The sequence below is a fragment of the Diadema antillarum genome, unplaced genomic scaffold, assembly GCF_040938485.1.
Source record: "Diadema antillarum isolate AM-2024a unplaced genomic scaffold, OU_Dant_1.0 seq00000217_RagTag, whole genome shotgun sequence".
Classification (NCBI taxonomy): domain Eukaryota; kingdom Metazoa; phylum Echinodermata; class Echinoidea; order Diadematoida; family Diadematidae; genus Diadema; species Diadema antillarum.
Window position 1 is genome coordinate 481994 of NW_027271272.1, and position 18349 is coordinate 500342.

The following is an 18349-nucleotide window of genomic DNA, read 5'->3' on the forward strand; positions in this document are numbered from 1 at the left end:
TGCCACCCGTCAATCAAAATTGTTCGCTCTGCTTTGAATACACAGGGCATGTGGGTGAATCGAGACGATGTTAAACGTGATGCTATTCCACATTTAGCGTCCATAAAGTGAACATTTTGCGTTTCTATGACAACGATGAGCAGCACGCAGCATAAGTCATCAGATCACGTGGGTCCAGCATGCCCGTTTCACATCATTCTCTTAATTCGACGCTTAATGACTTACAATTCATAGGTTTCTAGCACATCTATGGCAATTTCACTCGAACTGATACAGGTGAACTTCCCACCTCGCTGCTCATACCTTCAAAATGGAATGATGTGTATGTACATTATCAGAACTATCTTCATATGGCAAGTGTAGGTTGGAATGAGTTGAGCGAGCAATAAATAGATTACACAAACATTATCTTGTATTCATATATTACAATTCAATATTGAATCATTTTTTTGTGTCATATTAATATCATTGATTTATTTCCCAACATTTAAACTGAAAAACTGCATTATAGGTCATACATACATACATACACACATCTTATGAAACAAAACCTCCAAACACTCATGCATACATTAGGCCAACAAGAAATAAATATGATGGGATATTCCTGCTCTGAATTTGGTCTTTCCTAGTAGGGCGATAACATGGAGGTTTCTTAGAATGACAGTGTATCCTTCCTTCCTTCCAACTTGCTCCCACGATGAAGAACCTGCATATCCCATATTACCCCAATTACGACCACAATTAGTGCAGATGACAGAAAATAATTCAAAAACGTCGATGGCGTTAGTGTCAATGATTTTGTGTGATTAGTAGCATTACATGATGCCGATAAGTTCTAATTATTACCGGGGGAGGGGGCATCGGATAAGTAGTATTTATGTGCTAGGGTGCACGACTGTGAATGAAATTTGGGAATTAAGGGGGTGGGAGGAAGGACAGAAGTCTGTCTGGTATTTGGCTGGACTTAAAGGGATCGTATCGTTTTGGTTGAGACCTAACTTCAGTTTTCTTACATTTTCGGATGAGATACATGTGTAACGAAAAATGTCTTATGCAATATGAAAGAGCATGTAATTGCAAGATGAGAGGTTTTGATGCTTTAGATAGTTGTAAGGGTATATTGATAGGAAAGGTAGTTATAGAGAGTGGGTTTGGGGAGGGGTTTTATTTGAGATGTAATATAGTTCAATTTTCTATGTTGGTATTATTTGCAGTTCAATTTTCATTTCATTTATTACAAAGAAATATCAAATATGTGTCTCAATAATAGTGTTACCTTTGTCAGTTTCTAATGCTAAGTGCAGAGTAGTTGCTACTTCAGGAATTATTTCTGTTTTGGTTTACAGTAATACCAATTTAAATTGTTGCTTTTGATATTATTTGAGTTGAAATGATGAATGTTATTGGAAAAACTGTGAGGAACGTTCAGAGGGACTATCATCACACTGGATTTTTGGTGACGTCACATACAATGAATGCATGATATTATTAGTTGTGCAAGTAGATGCATGTTACTGTCACAGTAAATAGTTACAATTTTCACTGGACAAGGGTTTCTTCTTCATTGTTCTTGTGTGGGACCACAGTCATTAAGGCTGCTGACCATAGTAGATCATACCACTAGTCGGTGGGTGCGTTGGGTGTTGGGAGGCGTAAGGGTAGCCACTACCCACTGGCTGGGCAGAAAAGGCAGGAAATCCTTGCTGCAGGAACATGTTGCCATAGTGATGGAACATCGGCTGCGCAGCTACTGTCTGCGGATAATTCGCCACAGCGCCATCCTGCGTCGGATACTCGATGCCCGTCGCCGTCGCCGCGGATGTGAATCCGCAAAGAGCGCCCCCTGCAGCCGGGATGACGGGCTCGGTGAGGTGAGGGGATGCAGCATCCAAACTCTCTGGGGAGACTCTCTGTCGCTTGGCAACCTGGTTCTCCTGAGATTGGACGTTAGCGTCGGGGGAGCAGTCGGACGGAGGAGTATTGAGCCACGCCAAATCGGGTCTCTCCAGTGCCTTGTGGGAGACCGAGGTTGTTGGCAGTGCACCTCCCGGAGAGATGTGGGGAACCGGTGGTGAGGTGGAGGACGCCAAAGTGGACGGTTCTTCGGAGGAGGTCGCGGCGGAGGAACGATAGTGGATAGTCTTACTCTCTCCACAGGGCGATGACATCGGCTGCTGCTCCTGCTCCTCCGCCTCAGCTCCGGAGCTTATCGGGTTCAAAGTGGACTCCGTGATCTTCGCCAGGGAGGTCGGTACTGGAATCGGGAACTGCATGGTCGAGGCCGTAGATGAAGAATGCGGAGGACTGATGGGTAAGAAAGTAGGCTTATTATCTGGCGGACTGATGGCGCTCCCCACCAGTTTAAACGCGGTCTCATCCGGGTTGGGCAACCGGAAGCCACCTCCGGTAGGTCCACTCCCGCTCGACGCAGGACGCGGCTGGTAGGTGGGTAAGGGGAGGTGAGGATGGTGATGAGGATGATGTTGATGTTGATGCTGCTGAGTCTGGTGCTGTTGCTGCTGATGCTGATGCTGATGATGATGTTGGTGATGGTGGTGGTTGCTATGGTGATGGTGGTTCTGGTGGAGGTGGTGGTGGTGATTGTGGTGCTGGGAGTGGGGATGGTGATGCGGCTGCGGGAAGCGGCCAGGGTGGTGCGGAGTCGAAAGCGGCGGGTAGATCCCCATGGCAAGATTGGCAGCGTTGACCACAGGAGCCGGATAGGCGTTCTTTTGCACCGTGACGTTCCGTGAACGAGGGCCGTTGGACAGGATGCTGATATCCCGTGGAGACAGGCTGTCAAAGAAAGGAATCAGAGATCAAACAGCTTTAGGACAGGATGTGCTTTTGATTTCAGCGCACTATCTCGTTATCTCGTGCATTGCCAAATATTGAGAGAGATGCACATTATGGCAAGCCTTCCATAGTACTATAATGTGCACTGAGGCCAGGAAGAGTCATGGGTTAGATATGATGCAACAAACAATACAACATTCAAACACACGCCAGGGATTTCATTCACAATCCCCAAATTATCATTCATACACAATTCCAAACTTCTGTCGGGTAGATAATTTCTTCAGCATCTCTTCTTGTCTATCCGTGAAGAAAATTGGAAGTTGTCAAAAGCCATATTGCATGGGGAATACTAAACAACTTTGACGCAAGGGTGTCAAATCATTAATGTGTGAAACTCACCGTCATGCCAGACATCAATCTATCGGAGTATCATAGGGTTAAATCACAGTGAGACATGTGGGGGTGATGGAGAAGAGCAAAGTACCGATCATGATTCGTGAAAATAGACAGGATGTTGGGATACTCACTTATCGTAGTTGTCGCGGAAACCCTTGGCAAAAGGGTTGTAGTCGATCTTCAGTTGTGTCACCTGGGAACGATGGAGAATGAAAAAATAGAGAGTAAGACAAGTGGGAAACATATGAAAAGGAAAAAAATATGTTGAGATATAACAGTCTCACATGGCTCACATGATTCTGTCAATCGGCCAATTCTAAACTGGAGTTTGGCTTATCAACATTGCTGCTTCTCCGTATGCTGACCTTTGCGTATACATATCCGTGCCAAAAAGAAAGAAAGAAAGAAAGAAAGAAAAAACATATTATTTAACGCCGAGTCAATGACGTTCTTTGAAACCTACGACTTATAGAGAGCTGAAAGGAGAGCAAGGAGAAGAACAAAATAGTTGCTTTACACAGAGATCTCAAAATGTACACACATTAGCTCCAACGCTTGATTATTTTTGCATGGCAATCGCAATATTGCAGAGTAATGAGGAAAATGAATCGAAGGCAAAGTATTACTTTTGAAAATGCGCTACACTTTATATGGAATATTAATAAGTGCTACAAAGACAGCATTTTAATCTGTAGAAAATGATGGCATAAAGATAGAAATTGGATAGAGGGTGAAAAAACGTACATCTGTATTCTGATATGCAGTGACGGCGAAGAATTGGGTCTCGGGGAAGCTGTGGGTGTGTAGAGTGCGCCGCTCGCTGAGTTCCAGCACGTGGACACGAGGTTGATACTTGTGCATGGAATTCAGAATGACCTGCAAAATGCACACACACGAAGGCGCAATGAGTGATGGACGAAAGGGGTTATACGGGAGTAGATTTGCAAACTTTGTATTCACAAAGGTTGTGACAAACTACAGGGGTACCAGCACACAAGCCAATATGGTCACATCTTGGGCGATACTAAAGTGTAAAACGTAATTAGTATCCAACAAGACACGTCCAGGGATTCAGGGAAGTCTAAAAAAAAAATGAAGTTATAATATGAATACAGGTAACAACGAGCAGATGATGATTGTAAAAGGCGTGTACGATATAGATTAGTTTTGAAACTGATAGACACTTAAATAATGTTGTAAAACCAAAAAAAAAATATATATATATATATAATTCATTGGGGAGAATTCATGAAAAAACAACAGCAATAGTTACTGTAGTGAGGTTGATTTAGGATAGAGTTCCTTTACAAAGTGCACCTAATTTGAAGCTTCAGCAAACTTTCCTTGAAGTTTAGAGGAAGTACATTGGTTTCGGCATTCACTCAAATAACAAGATATGAACGTACTGTAGTCTTCCTTCAATGACCTCTTAGCGAAGTTTACTTGAGCAGGAAAAAAAAAACTTCACGAATTTCAGGATTTAAATGAAACTAGTAAGCGTACTTGGATATGAAACACGAAAGACATTGTACATTTCGTATATTTTACAGAATGGCTCAAAATCGCATTAGGAAAACATAAACGGCTATCTCTCGTATGTCGAATGATTCTTTACCGGTGTGGGACCGATAGGGTACTTACGAAGCCGTTATCCTTGCCCCTGTGATTGGTCAGTTTGAGTTTGCTGAAGACGATGTCTTGGTGCATCCAATGGAGCCCAGTGCTCGGGGAGTCTGGATGGAGGTACACGTTGCTCACTGGTAGAGGGAGATTCAAATAAAATTAATAGTAAGATTGTCTCAAACCTCACGATAAGAAATAGAGGCCCTCCTAAGATAAAAGAGCTAGTAAGCAAGCAAGCAACTGATATGCCCCCCCCCCCCCCCCCAAAAAAAAAAATAATAAAAATAGCTAAAGGTAAACACGCTGGGGAAATGGATGCAAAGGAGAACTGTATGCTACCATTTCTCTTCTTCGGTTCCTCTTTAAAATTTGTAATTGGCAATGATAGCACTTTCATTAGCAACATCTTCTTAACACTTTCTTGTTAGCACTTTCATTATGTCATGGTTATTGTGATATGGCATACAATCAAATCAAAGCATATAACCACCAAATGATTTTAAAAGATCTAAAAGATAGATTTAAAACATAATATTCAATTAATTCATACAAAATGCTGTGACTTATTTCGAATCACATTCCGCGTATAATTAAAAGATACAACCAAAGAAAATTCCTTGGTGAAGACATTGGGCTCTGCATGTCAAATTAAATCTCAATTGGCGAAGCGCCGACGATAGTGGCGCTCTTTCACAAACGTTGCAGTGTCGGAATCGCTTTGCTCAAATAGCGATAGGCTCGTGTCTATATCAGTCACAGACACATTTCTAGACTCCCGTGTATAAGGTTAATGACGTCCATTCAAACATATAAATACTTTGTGTTGCATAATTGCAATGATGGACACGGCTATACTGTTTGCTCTGCGACAATTCCTCCCGTCTTATTTTCTCCAAGGACTTAGGAGTTAAGGTTTTGGTTGTAATACAGTTTTATGTAGGTTTAGTCTGATGTGAGGATTAGGATAAGGGTTAGGGTATAATATTAGTGGGACATTACTATGCTTGGCTTAGCGTGCAGATATTCCATCGCATAAATTGTCGCAGGAACAAATGTCATGGAACCGTTGCATGAATACATACCCTTCGATATGTTCTCCGCCTGACCACACGGCACCCACTTGCCGCACTGAAACTTCCACTGGTTCGGGTCGCACAGCACCATGTCCACGAATACATTGTACTGGATCGTCGGCTCCAAACCGCTGAGTTTGAAGACTAGTTGGGGAAACATACGCCTGGGGAAAGCCGTATAAAAAGAGAGGGAGAAATATTGTAGTAGAGGAAAACAGGAACACGTCATATAAAAAATATACATAATTACAACACAATACACACTCCCGCATCGCGTACAAACGTTTACTAAACGAACGAAAAAAAGTTGCAACAGTGCGAAAGGTTGAGTCACAGTGGATACAGTGCACTCCCTTGTTAACGAACAGGGTTATAACGAAATTCTCGTTATAACGAAGTAACGAATTATCATCTATGTATCTTCAGATACTTTACTGTTCGGTTATAACGAAATTCCGATACAACGAAAGAAAATCGCTGGTCCCGAGGACTTGGTTTTACAGGGAGTGCACTGTTATACCTTTGGAGAAAATGTACAATGTAAAACATTAATCTCTCGATGTGACATGAATAATTCATTTGTATGGATTTGTTTCATCATTTTTTAACTGCATCTCTGTTCCTGCATTTCTTATTATGTTTATTTCACTTTTTTTGATGTTCGTTTCGATTGGTAGCATTAAGCTGTAACAGTAAAGGCGATAAGGCCTATCGCAGACTGATACAAGATAAGTCATACCGAACTGTACAGTAGTTGGTATTTGTTTCATTTTTACCTTATACTTAGAAAATAAAGTCACGTTCTTGTCTCCCGTTTTTACTAATTCAGTATTTAAAGAATCGTTTTGTTGTATTACGCCTATAAGTTATACCATGAACCATCGAGCGTTTTCTTATACATAGAGCTATTGCGAAAGAGCATTTTAGGAAAACACTTTCATCAAGCGAAGAAATATCATAGATAAAATCATAAAAACGAACGCAGAATTTCTTTTCAGAACTCGCATGAACAAATAAGTACTATCACAAAAAGAGAAATATATTAGTTGAGAATATATAAAACACACGCAGAAAGCTTTGTATGGATTTACAGCGTACATCGCGCCCTTGCACTTCGTGAATGTTCGGTATGCTATCTCAAGAATGTTTATAGGCCTACTATATTATTATGTACCTGTCAAAAATGATATATATGAAAGGGTCATTTGAAGTCATATTCAAGGGTCGTATATAAGGATTTGAAGTCATATTCAAGGGTCGTATATAAGGGTCAGTTTATCACTTTCGTTGTCTTGCTTACTACTTACTACATACGTGTACACGCCTGTCGACGCTGTATATTATACCAATAGGTCGTATATGTGCATCAAACGTTTTCGGCGTATATTATTAATTGGCTATGGTTACGTAACCATGGTCGCACTCGTGTCATGGTCATGTGCAATGTCTACGCACTTCCTGTTTGTCTACGAGGAAATCGGCCACTTGTTTACCAATAAACACATCGAAAGGCATCTCATAAACAATGTTTAATTGACATAATTGGTGACTGCGAGGGATTAAAGACGAGTCAAACATCCGGCTTAGCTGAAATTTTGTCGCCAGACTCGGGCGCCGTAGTATCTTTGATCGCCTGTTGAAATAAGCGTGCAAGTTTAGGCAGTCGTGGGAATTAACACATAATAGTCCTTGGGCAATACGTTTATATACAATGTCGACGAGAGTTTAGGTGAGCGGTCGTAAGAAGGTTAAACAAAGCCAACTACATTCTATCGCACATGCGGGTATGATAATCTCGGCGCATATGCCTCTTTCTCATAAAGTCGCACGATGCCATCAAATGCAAATCTCTTGCAGTCAGCGCATATTATATATAACCTTAGGGGTTCACGGTTAAAGTGCGTGTCTCATTTGACCCCTACACCACAGACCTTCAATTGACGTAGAAAGGGTTTGTGATGAAGTATTTTTGTTGAAGCATGCCATCTTTGTAATCAATGTAAATGAATGCATGGAGAGCTTGTGTTACACATTGTTGACGAATCACTTACATCTGTACGTTCTATCAAGTGTGAAACACACAACTTAAGATCATCATTTTCCTGAGGATTCTTTTTCGTTTTAAAATCAATAAATGGTGAATACGCAAACATGTTTATTTTGCGCATGCGCAAATCACAACCATGAACTCCCTCATTCCTTTTTATCAAACAATACAGCGGAGAGACGCATTTAATATGCAAGTGATAGTTAATATCTTCTACACTGAGCTAGATACACAAATTGGTTCCCAAAGTGAAGCGGGAATGACAACTACAGTTGTATATCTAAAGCGTTTCAGAACTGATTAAAGATAAAACACCACATAAAAACACACATACACACACTCACACATACTAAACAAAGTAAAAAAATAAGAGCAGGATTAACTCACTCTAACATTCTCATTTGACCTTTATTTTACGCATGCGCAAATCACAACCATGGACTCCCTCATTCCTCTGTATCAAACAGTACAGCGGAGAGACCAATTTAATATGCAAGGGATAGTTAATATCTTCAACGCTGAGCTAGCTACACAAATGTTCCCAAAGCAAAGCGGGGTTAACAACTATATCTAAAGCTCTTCAGAATTGATAAAAGAATATAAATCACCACATAAACACACACATACACAACAGAACAAAACAAAGCAAAACAAAGTAAGAGCATGATTAACCCACTACATCGGTTTTTACGCGGCGACAATTTGGCGTGCATTCTAACTTCTAGCCGCAAGTCAAGGGTACGAGATGCTAAGACGTTTCGCCACTCTTTTTCAGCTGGAAGTGCTAAACAAGAACTAGATAATGGATATGCAGTTGTGAAATATTCCTATTAATTACCAGTCTATTGAATTGTCTACGGTAGAAAAAAAAAATCACCATACACACAAAATAAAAACTGCACTTCTGAGGACTGACTATCCGCAGTAAATTACTTCTCCGAAGTGGGAGGGGTACGTAACTTTCTTTTATATTTCTAGTTGTCTTCAATCTTTTCAAGTGAGTATTTAGAGATATACGCGTTAATTGGAGTGGACCATATGGCGAGAGCATAGCGGGAGAGTGAGGGGTTCTTTTCTTCTCTTGGGCCGTCCGAACTTCGATGAATTGGTCTGACCGGACGGGGAATGAGTGCGAGATTTCAATTGCAATGTGCGAATGTGGTACCATCTGCACATATAGCGACCGGTCAATTAGCCTCCAAGTTTTTTTCTTTTTTTTCGACTTATGTGAACGTACAGTTGCAGAAGATACCAACAATCTTGAAGCTCCTTGGTGAGCATTCCAAGTTACATCGACGACGCTTTGCCCCTAATCATTGTATGATCACCACCCAGAAATTCCATAAAGGAATAATCATCGAATACGAATGGTCAGTGGTGGTTAACAGACTCGGTAGATTTTTCTTCCCCTGCGATGATTGAAGTTCTCACCAGACTGGTTTGGGAAACTCGTATATGAAGTAATAGATAATCGACAATAAAGATTTAACTCTTTGTGTGCCTTGAGGGCCGATGGAGCAGATAAACCCTATATAGCGTTGTACACACACTCTACCAAAGACCCTGGCACAGAAAGTGTTAATTAACAAAAAAAAGTCATTTCGTAGTATACACCCACTTTGTCCATACTGTATAGTATGCTTTACTGACCTCCGTTCTATTCTCTATCTGTGCATTTTTTCTTTAAAGGGGACCTCCGGATGATTTTTCAGACTCTTACATTTGAACAACTATAAATTAGTTAAACTGAGTACAGAGTTTCAGAATTCATAGTGACTGGGATGAGGAATGAGAATGTTTTCAAAATTTATAACAAATTGCAATGAACAAGGATGATGACATGGCAGCCTTGCCATAAGAATGCATGAGTTGGGGCTCACGGAAGCAGAACAAAAGAAGAAGGCATGCATAGATTCTTCACAGGTGAACTTGTTGAGCAAGTGGTATTGTAATGGAATTGCACTGCGTACATTTCTGAAATATATGAGGCTGTGATGTCATCAACACGGTTCAGTGTAGTTTGTTTAAGACTTTCAGTTTATTGGTTTCTCTGCTCAATGACCACAACAAATTCCACGAATCTAAACATGGAGCTGTTGATTTATGTACTACATGATGAGAAATTATGAAAATCGTCCGGAATGTCCCTTTAAATCAGTTTATACAACGTACATATAACACAGAAGGAGAGAAGAGGTTACAGAAGGGATTGACGAAATGGACGAAAGTTTGAGAGAGACCGAGAGTCAAATATCAACACAGAATAGAGAAAATAACAAAAAATGCTATAGAGAGAAACAGAAAGGGGGGATTTTCCCATTCATTCACAAATTTGAGCACAGGAGACAGATAAGTGAACTGGATGAGAGGGTTAGAGATCAATTCCATTCATATCAAATGTTAAGAATCCTCAAAGATTACTGACGTCTCATTCACTCCACCGCAGCCTACTTTCTCGTTCGTGCGGCTACACGCAATTAAACCATCCCCGCGTCGCCCTCGTCATTCCGCCATCGAGTGGTCAAACGACTCCCACCACTGACACGATGGAACTCCATACTTGCCTGGTATACCTCCTTCCTCCCACAGAGCAATATCCCCTTGCTCCTGACGATGTAATCAAACGTGGACGCCAGGTGACTGTAATTAGTTCTTGGTCAGGTACGCTCCCTCTCGTAATTTAAGATCAACTCAGAAAAATTTTCTCCAATGTCCTATTATCACAACAAAGTTTTATGGTGAGCGATCTTTTGCCCATGCTGCTCCCACACTGTGGAACGCTGTTCCGTGTTATATAAAAGAAGCTCCCACAGTGTTAAAGTTTAAAACTGCTCTCAAGACATTTCTGTTCAAAAAGTATTATGAATGAGTTTGGTTCTGCATTTATGGTACACATATTGTACACTGCATTTCTTCTTTCTACTTCATCCCTCTCCTTAAAGCGCATAGAGACACCACGGTAGTGATATGCGCTATATAAGGACTGTGTTATATATATATATATATATATAATCAGGTATAGTATGGAAGAGGCCTCCAAAACCACATCGTCTGTGGTTACCATGTCCACAATTTTAAATGAAGACGCATGACAGGTGTTAACAGAAATAGATTACGAAGCGACGGTCAAATTGCTTTCACTTTACAGGTGACTTTAGATGCAGTAGACGATGATTGCAATACTTATGTGGGTCTACTTTATTTTACTTTATGGGGGGGGGGGGTCCAGATTCAACAAGTGTCAAATGGGTTCTAGATGAAAGTGGTGGAGACCTTTTTTACACAGGCTACACACCCGGCTACTGTTTTGCAACCAAAAACCAACTGAGAAGGAGGGTGCTCTGGTTCAAACGGGGTAAACCGATGGGGAAGTTATGTACTTAGAGGTTATACAATCATGTAAGCCTGCGTCCTGCTCCACTCGTATTGTCGGGGCCCTCTTTTCACAGGCTAAAGACGCATAAAAAAAAGAATATCTGTGAGTCATAAAAACTAGAAACGATCTGAAGTGAAGAAGAGTCGAAGTTCAATCGTAAGCAGAGCTGAAAAGAAACAACTCTTGTTTATCTTATTGACCGCGGTATTTTGATGAATAAGACTACAGCGCTTAGACAGGTCCTTGGTTCGAATCACGCCTGGGACATTCATCCAAGACAAGATGATTTACATAATCTGTTCCTCTTGACCCACTTGTGTACCTTCGTATCTGGTAATGTTGGGGTAATAACACTGGCATTGCTCTCTGGAAATTTAGAGTCGACACACATTAAGGTCGTTCATGACTGAGTTTAATATTCTTACACAAATTTTGAAACATTAACCTATTTAGGACGAGATTTGGTAATAAAAGTAAATTTAAAAAGAAATAGTAGGGGGAGGATCTCTCCCTCCCCCCCCCCTCTCTCTCTCTCTCTCCGTCTCCATATACCGAAACGGTTTGCATATTATGCAAGCATTTTGAAACAAACAAACAAACAAACATATATTATAATACCTGATATTCATATAGGTGTGTCATGAGCGAGCACGCTAAAAAAAAAAAAAAAAAAAAAAAAAAAAAAAAAAACACTGAAAACACATATTCACATATGCACACGGAAAAAAAAAGCCAAAGGAGAACTTGTTCAAGATTACGTGCAACGAAGATCTTCATCGTTTTCCAGATGTCACAAAAAATACACTCAGGCTATGCTGTGTCTTCGTTCATTCTCTCAACGAAGTAAGCATTTCCACGTATTCAATAACAAAGAAAAATAAGATAAAACAAAAACAGAAACAAACAAGAATAAAAAAAAATGCAATCCGTCTGCAAACGAGTATAAAGAAATATTACAACTTGTGTTTGTCGTTAACCTAATTCCCGCCTCTATATATGAATAATTGACAAAACGTCCATGTTCCTTAACCCCCAAACACAAGAAATATACAACCTCCCCCGACCATGAAAAGCTCCCAAGTGACGAACATTCGTAGATCGATGTTAAATGAGCATACCCAATGTACTGTGAGACGGCGTGGTTGAAACCCGTATACCACGAAAACCGCGCATACTGTGTCGGACTGGAAAATGACATGTTATGGGAGGTGATATTGCCCATGTATGTCTAACGTGTTCACGCTGGCTTTAAAAAAATAGAGTAAAGTCACACGAAATATGGTAGAGAATTCGACAAAAATCGGATCTTAGCATCCCTCTAGAACTTTCGTAAAGCTCCACACGGTTTTACAAAAGTGTTATTGGAAGGCGCAACATATGAAGTGAATGACTTTCTCAAATCGCCTGTTAAAAAAAACCCCACAAACTTGCCATTTTGACAAGAAATCAAGGGGGAAAAATCAGATTTGCTGCACTGCAAAGATTTATTGTCTTGCATGGAACTTAGCAAGGATGACTTTGGAGTCAACTAAATCACGACGACACATATTATGCTCTAAGATTTCATTGTATTTATCACACAATCAAATAAACATTCCAATGCTTACTGATTTAAAGATTAAAAAACAGCAACAATATATTTGAAAAAAAAAAGGACATACGTGTAGTTATATGATTATTTTGTAGACCTGCCAGAAGAATATGAAATGTATATAAATGTGCGCCAATATGTAATATTATTTCTCTAGTGTCATACCATGCGATACGACATCAACTTGTGCATTGTATACAGTATGAACTTTCGGAACAGTCACTCACCAAAACGGCACTCGTTTCAGATTCTTGTCTATAGCGAGTTTTAGATCTTCGACGCGAACGCTAATACGACGCTAATATTCCATTGTCCGAGTCTGGAGGCTGCGTCGTCTTAGCGTTCGCGTCGCAAATCTGAAGCTCCGATCGGCACTGATAGACCGACATCTTCCTTCAATAGACTGACTTCTCTCCGTGCACGCTCCGCTGGAGGAATATGTGTTGTCTCAATATCTGATCTTGAATTAGAAAGCGTTATTCATTGTCGAGGGGAGATATATTTACTTATTGACAAACCGGCTGCCCATCATTTACTGAACATCGACACATTTTCGAAACATGCAGTATAGACACAAACAAATCGCCCATCGTATTCGCATAAGCATTGTCAGAATTTTCAGTCCCGCAAAAGCCACATGAAAACAGACGTTTAATTCTACTAATCAGAAAATGAGATGAGAGCCTGTACTACGTCGGTATAGGTGGACACTTGCCGCCTTTCAAAATTATTGATCTTAAGCATTTCACTTTCCTTGGAGGGATATAGATAACACTGTACCTGAATTTATAGTGCCAAACAATCTGGCTGACGAACGCTGCAAAACTTCCAACTTCACTGAAGAGAAACGTGAAATACTTAATTGTAGATTTGCAATGAAAACAATGAGGTGTGAATCGTTAGTTATTTAACAACCTTGCCAAGAATTTGCACCAGGCTAAGAGCAGAGTAAAGAAATTACATATTTTCTCAATTTTCTTTTATTTCTTTTTTTTTCTTGCCATTCCGCTTTGTCATATCACTAACTTTGTATATGGCAAAACTATATACATGGTACATGGTGAAAAGTGGTATTTCTGTTGATATAAAAAGATAAAAGAAATGTAGGTTTCGAACAAATTCAATCATGCAGATGGAAGTTGAAACATGCTCTTAAAACCTATTTGCAAGCGATTTTCTTGCAGGTGTAAATTTGCATCTTCATAGAGCTTTGGACTGACTGGACTACATGAGTCCAGTTCGGTTTACCACTCGTGTTGACAAGCGTCAATGTGGGTATAAATTACTAAAGGCAAAAAAAAAGAATGATTAAAAGGTGTAGTCTTCTGCCTTTTGGTAATATACTCCACTTCGTCCGATGACAATTTGACCAACTGTAGGTTCTGTTCAAAAGATCATCTGTTTGGACTTATGTTTATGTACTATAGCTGTTCACTAAATTGAATGTATAGGCGGCCTTTTAGTAGCACCTTTACTCTCTACAAAAATCGAGTAAAAATATTCACTCTTAAAAGAGTGAATACAAAAATGAGTGATTTTAGAGTGAAATTGGAGTGAATTTAGAGTGAAAATGTTCGTTTTCACTCGTTTTGGAGTGACCTCATGGATCACTCCAAAATCTTCGAGTGATCCTTTAGGTCACTCCAAAATGAGTGAAAATGAACATTTTCACTCATAATTCACTCCAATTTCACTCCAAATTCATTCTTTTTTGTATTCTCTCTTTTCAGAGTGAATATTTTCACTCAATTTTTTTTTTTAGAGAGTACGATATAATTTTCATCTTCTCTATGCTTCAAAGTCATTCTCATCTAATAACACAGTGTTCATCCTCATTCGATCTACATCGCGTACATTTTAATAAACTCGGTCTATGGCCGTGTTACTTTCCATGCAGTCAAAATCGCAAAAACAGGCAAATGAGGAAGAATTGCGAACGAAGAGGTGAAAATAAATGACATAAAATACCATTTTTCTGTTTGTTTTTTTTTTTCTATCGGTTAATGCAATTTTGTTGATCACGGTACAAGGATGCCGAAATCGGCGTGAATCAATAATGAGTGAAGGAGTGTGAGCTTCTTAAAGATGCTGAACGAAGTTTCGCTTCAATTATTTTTTATATATAAGCACAAGATTAGTTCATTTTTCCTCTTGAACTCGAGGGTTTGTTCGTTTGTTGTTCTTGTTGTGGTTTTTTTTTTTTTCTGGCAACAGTCGATGTGGTCTAAAAACTGATGTGACGCTGACTGTAGATTAGGTCAGTTACGTCTGTAGTGGCAAGAATCTTTCCGGCACGTGGGGGAAGTCATTAAGAGCTAATTGAAAATTATTGTAATTGCGTGTAATTCGCCGTCACTGGCTTTCGAAAGTTTGCGATATGGTAAAACAGCAGACTCTAGCCCGCGGACGATGCGTATGGCGTAAGCATCGTAAATTTGATTGGACAATAATCGTAGCGCCTTTTCTCCCTTGCCAAGAATATATGGAGATGGGTTAATTCGCACGGAAACGTTGGACACTACCGCTGAAGTTGACTTGTTGACAATTTGAGGATGACGCCTTTGACAAACCACCTTTTCAGCTTTTGTATATTTGTCGTGTTTTTTTTTTCTTCATAATCGTTTGGAGTCTGGAACTAGTTTGGGAGCGCTCAAAAACAATTGAAGATGATACCCGTCCAGTCACTTAAAAATCCAACTTAAAGAGTACTTTCCATGCAAAATTGAACCGACCCTCTCCATAAGGTCCGAATGAGGACTTGCGCAGAATAAGACAAGCACGCTTAAATCAGTAGTCCGCGTTTCTTTCCCTAATATGCAAGAGTAGACCCTATATTTATTACACGTTTCATTCACAAAGGAAAGAGAAAAATGGTTGGATTTACTCTGTATTGAGCAAAAGACAAATCAATGTATCAATGAATACGAAGTGTGGCTACGTGTATACTGTAAACCAGTATGAATTGGCTTGCATCAGTGCAACCATGGTAACAGCGCTACAACTTCAACACTCAATCATCAATGACATGTGACGTTGGATCTGCATTTGGTGAATCACCCCCTCCCCCCCCCCCCCCCCCCCCCCCAGCATTTTCAAAATGTGGGTACCCTACCAGTCCTTCGCCCATGTGTACGCTGCTTACCTCAGCCAACTCTAGGATGGTTATGTGTTTTGCCGCTTTTTGTTTCCACATATGCTAATTAGCAGTAGGCTATTCGAAAAGTTCTCAATGCGTGAATTTGGTAAAACGTTTATGGTATGGTCGTTGTGATAACAGGGTACAGGCGCTTATAGTTGTTGGTCGGATTTTCTTTTCTTTTTTCTTGGTTGAATCCTGATAAACAAAGATGTGTGCACATTTCTACGGCGCCAGGAAAGAGGGTAATTAAAGTAACTTATATATTTGTCATACAATGTACCTGAATTATAGGTGAGGGTAAGTGTTTGGGAAGTGCAGTGTAGTTTCGTGTATACCTACACTCGAACTTAGCTTGTCAAGATCCAAGACCTCTCCCAACAAATTACTGGGGTAACAGCCGACTCCGAGCTGTGTAAACTCTACAAAACCTACCAAGAACACAGAATCCTATCCAAAAACTCACCCTGTTTACGATTGTACCTTAGGATTCAGGAACGCACACATTTTTTATTCAAAAACGTCCAACCAATATCACCATATCCCTATACCCTCGAAGCCAGAGTTGAAGTACTTCTGTGTACATGTAGGACTCTTTTCCTCGACTGCAAAGAACACAATGAACTCTTTCCACACGATGTTATCCAATAATACATCGTCTCAAACAATTATAACGATGTAGTATGTAGATCTGCATGCTTTAACCAGAGAGCTACTGAACTATGGATTAATGATGAAATTTATGTTTTGCTTAGATTTCAAGAGAACCTTTAAAGGCCTATTGTTATTTCTCTATATATTTCTTAATGTAATCATATAAAGCACAGCACAAGAAAAATCTCTACGATTATGAAGCAATTTTCTTACCTGCCCTGCTTTGTGATAATCATCTCCGTCTTGTTCTGATGAAATTTCCTCCACAGGTCACGGTTGCACAGGTACACGGCCGCCTTGCCCGGCCCGCTGGCGACTTCCACGTGCTGGTGGCCAGCCGGCGGTATGTACGGCGTTGAATGGTAGTAGCTCTCCGCATCGCCGTGAAGTTCGGGCGGACCCCCCGAGGAAAGCTGGCCGTAACTTCCGGCAGGGGCTCCCAAGGAGTCTCCGACAAGTTGCAAAGGAAGAAGGGAAGGTTTGTGTTCTTCGTCGTAATATGGCTCGTGGACAATCGGTTCTGGCTCTTTCTTGACGCCGAACTCGTGCCCGATGTCATGCCCGAGGTGACCACAGAGTTTCTCTTGGGTCGTCTCGCGGTGCAGCGACGACGATTCGCCATTGATGACGAAGTTAGGATCGTGCGCGAAGGCGTGGTGGTGGTGGCTGATATCTTGGTGCTGGGAATGCACCTGTGTGGCGTGCGCCAAATGCTGGTATCCAAACGTGGCGCCATGGCGCTGTGCGTGCGGGGCAGGTGGCGGCGTTGGAATGCCTGTGAAGTTCGCTACCTCGCAGGTGCTCAGCAGGTAGCGTGGGGAATGTTGCTGGAGTTGAAGTTCAAATTGTGGTTGATGAACATGTTGAGTCTGTACATTGGTTATGTGATCATTTTGTGAATCATAGTTGATGCAATGATATGAGTGTTGGCCTGCCCCATTATCGTCACGCCGTTTGGTGAGTGACTCTGATTCACCCAGCGCAAACGATGGTGCACTTTCAGTTTCAGATTTATTCCCACATGGTTCGAGCTTTTTCAGACTACAAAGCTCGCTTTGTTCGTCGGTGCTTTGAGAAGAGTTCGGCAATTTGCTGATACGAAATCCATCCAAGTTAGTCGTATCTTCAACAACATCAGAAGAATCGGCATTTGAGTCCTTTATTGTGCCGTTTGAGATTCCACGTGTCTCAGAAATATCCCCATCTTTAGTCGGATGAGCCGAATTTGCAGGAGGGCTGTTGTCAGCACAAGTTCGCTTTTCAGAGTCCCGAAAATCTTTCCCCATCTTGGCAAAAGATAGGCGAAGAGGTGCGAATAACACGTCCTTACGGTCGTCAAAAATGCGTGAATGTACGGGCAGCAAATTACGAAGATCAACAAAAGTGCGAAGGCGTGAATGTTGACAAAGTCGTCAAGATTAAAACTCGCGAAATCCCCGATAAACTTCGTCTGCGTCGCGCGCGATGCGCATTCTGATTGCCGACGAACACTCAACCTCCTAAATCCGCTAAAAGCACTCACCAAGCTGCTATAAAATCCTTTAATCCTACAAGTATGTATTATGGACGTAACGCCTCGCTTGACTGGGTCTCCTTTATATTACGTCATAGATAACCAGACCATTGAAATGACTTGCACTAATTAGGAGAG

At 40.8% G+C, this 18349-nt stretch overlaps 1 protein-coding gene across 1 annotated transcript; it reads right to left on the minus strand.

The window, feature by feature from the left end:
- Positions 1 to 1592: 1592 nt before the first annotated feature.
- LOC139729070 (uncharacterized) lies at positions 1593 to 17984 on the minus strand. Its single transcript, XM_071639997.1, has 7 exons — positions 16912 to 17984; positions 5904 to 6058; positions 4840 to 4955; positions 3943 to 4074; positions 3330 to 3391; positions 2638 to 2799; positions 1593 to 2565 (listed from the first exon to the last, which is right to left on the minus strand). Exons 1-7 carry the CDS (start codon positions 17982 to 17984, stop codon positions 1593 to 1595), a joined length of 2673 nt encoding a protein of 890 aa, XP_071496098.1.
- Positions 17985 to 18349: the final 365 nt, after the last annotated feature.

Bases quoted from the DNA above. Each gene is read 5' to 3' on its own strand.
- LOC139729070 (XM_071639997.1), bottom strand. From the start codon at position 17,984: ATGGGGAAAGATTTTCGGGACTCTGAAAAGCGAACTTGTGCTGACAAC. The intron at 6,059-16,911 runs GTAAGAAAATTG...GGCTTTCCCCAG, and splicing joins ATTATCACAAAGCAGGGCAG to GCGTATGTTTCCCCAACTAG. The intron at 3,392-3,942 runs GTACGTTTTTTC...CATCGTTCCCAG, and splicing joins CTGCATATCAGAATACAGAT to GTGACACAACTGAAGATCGA.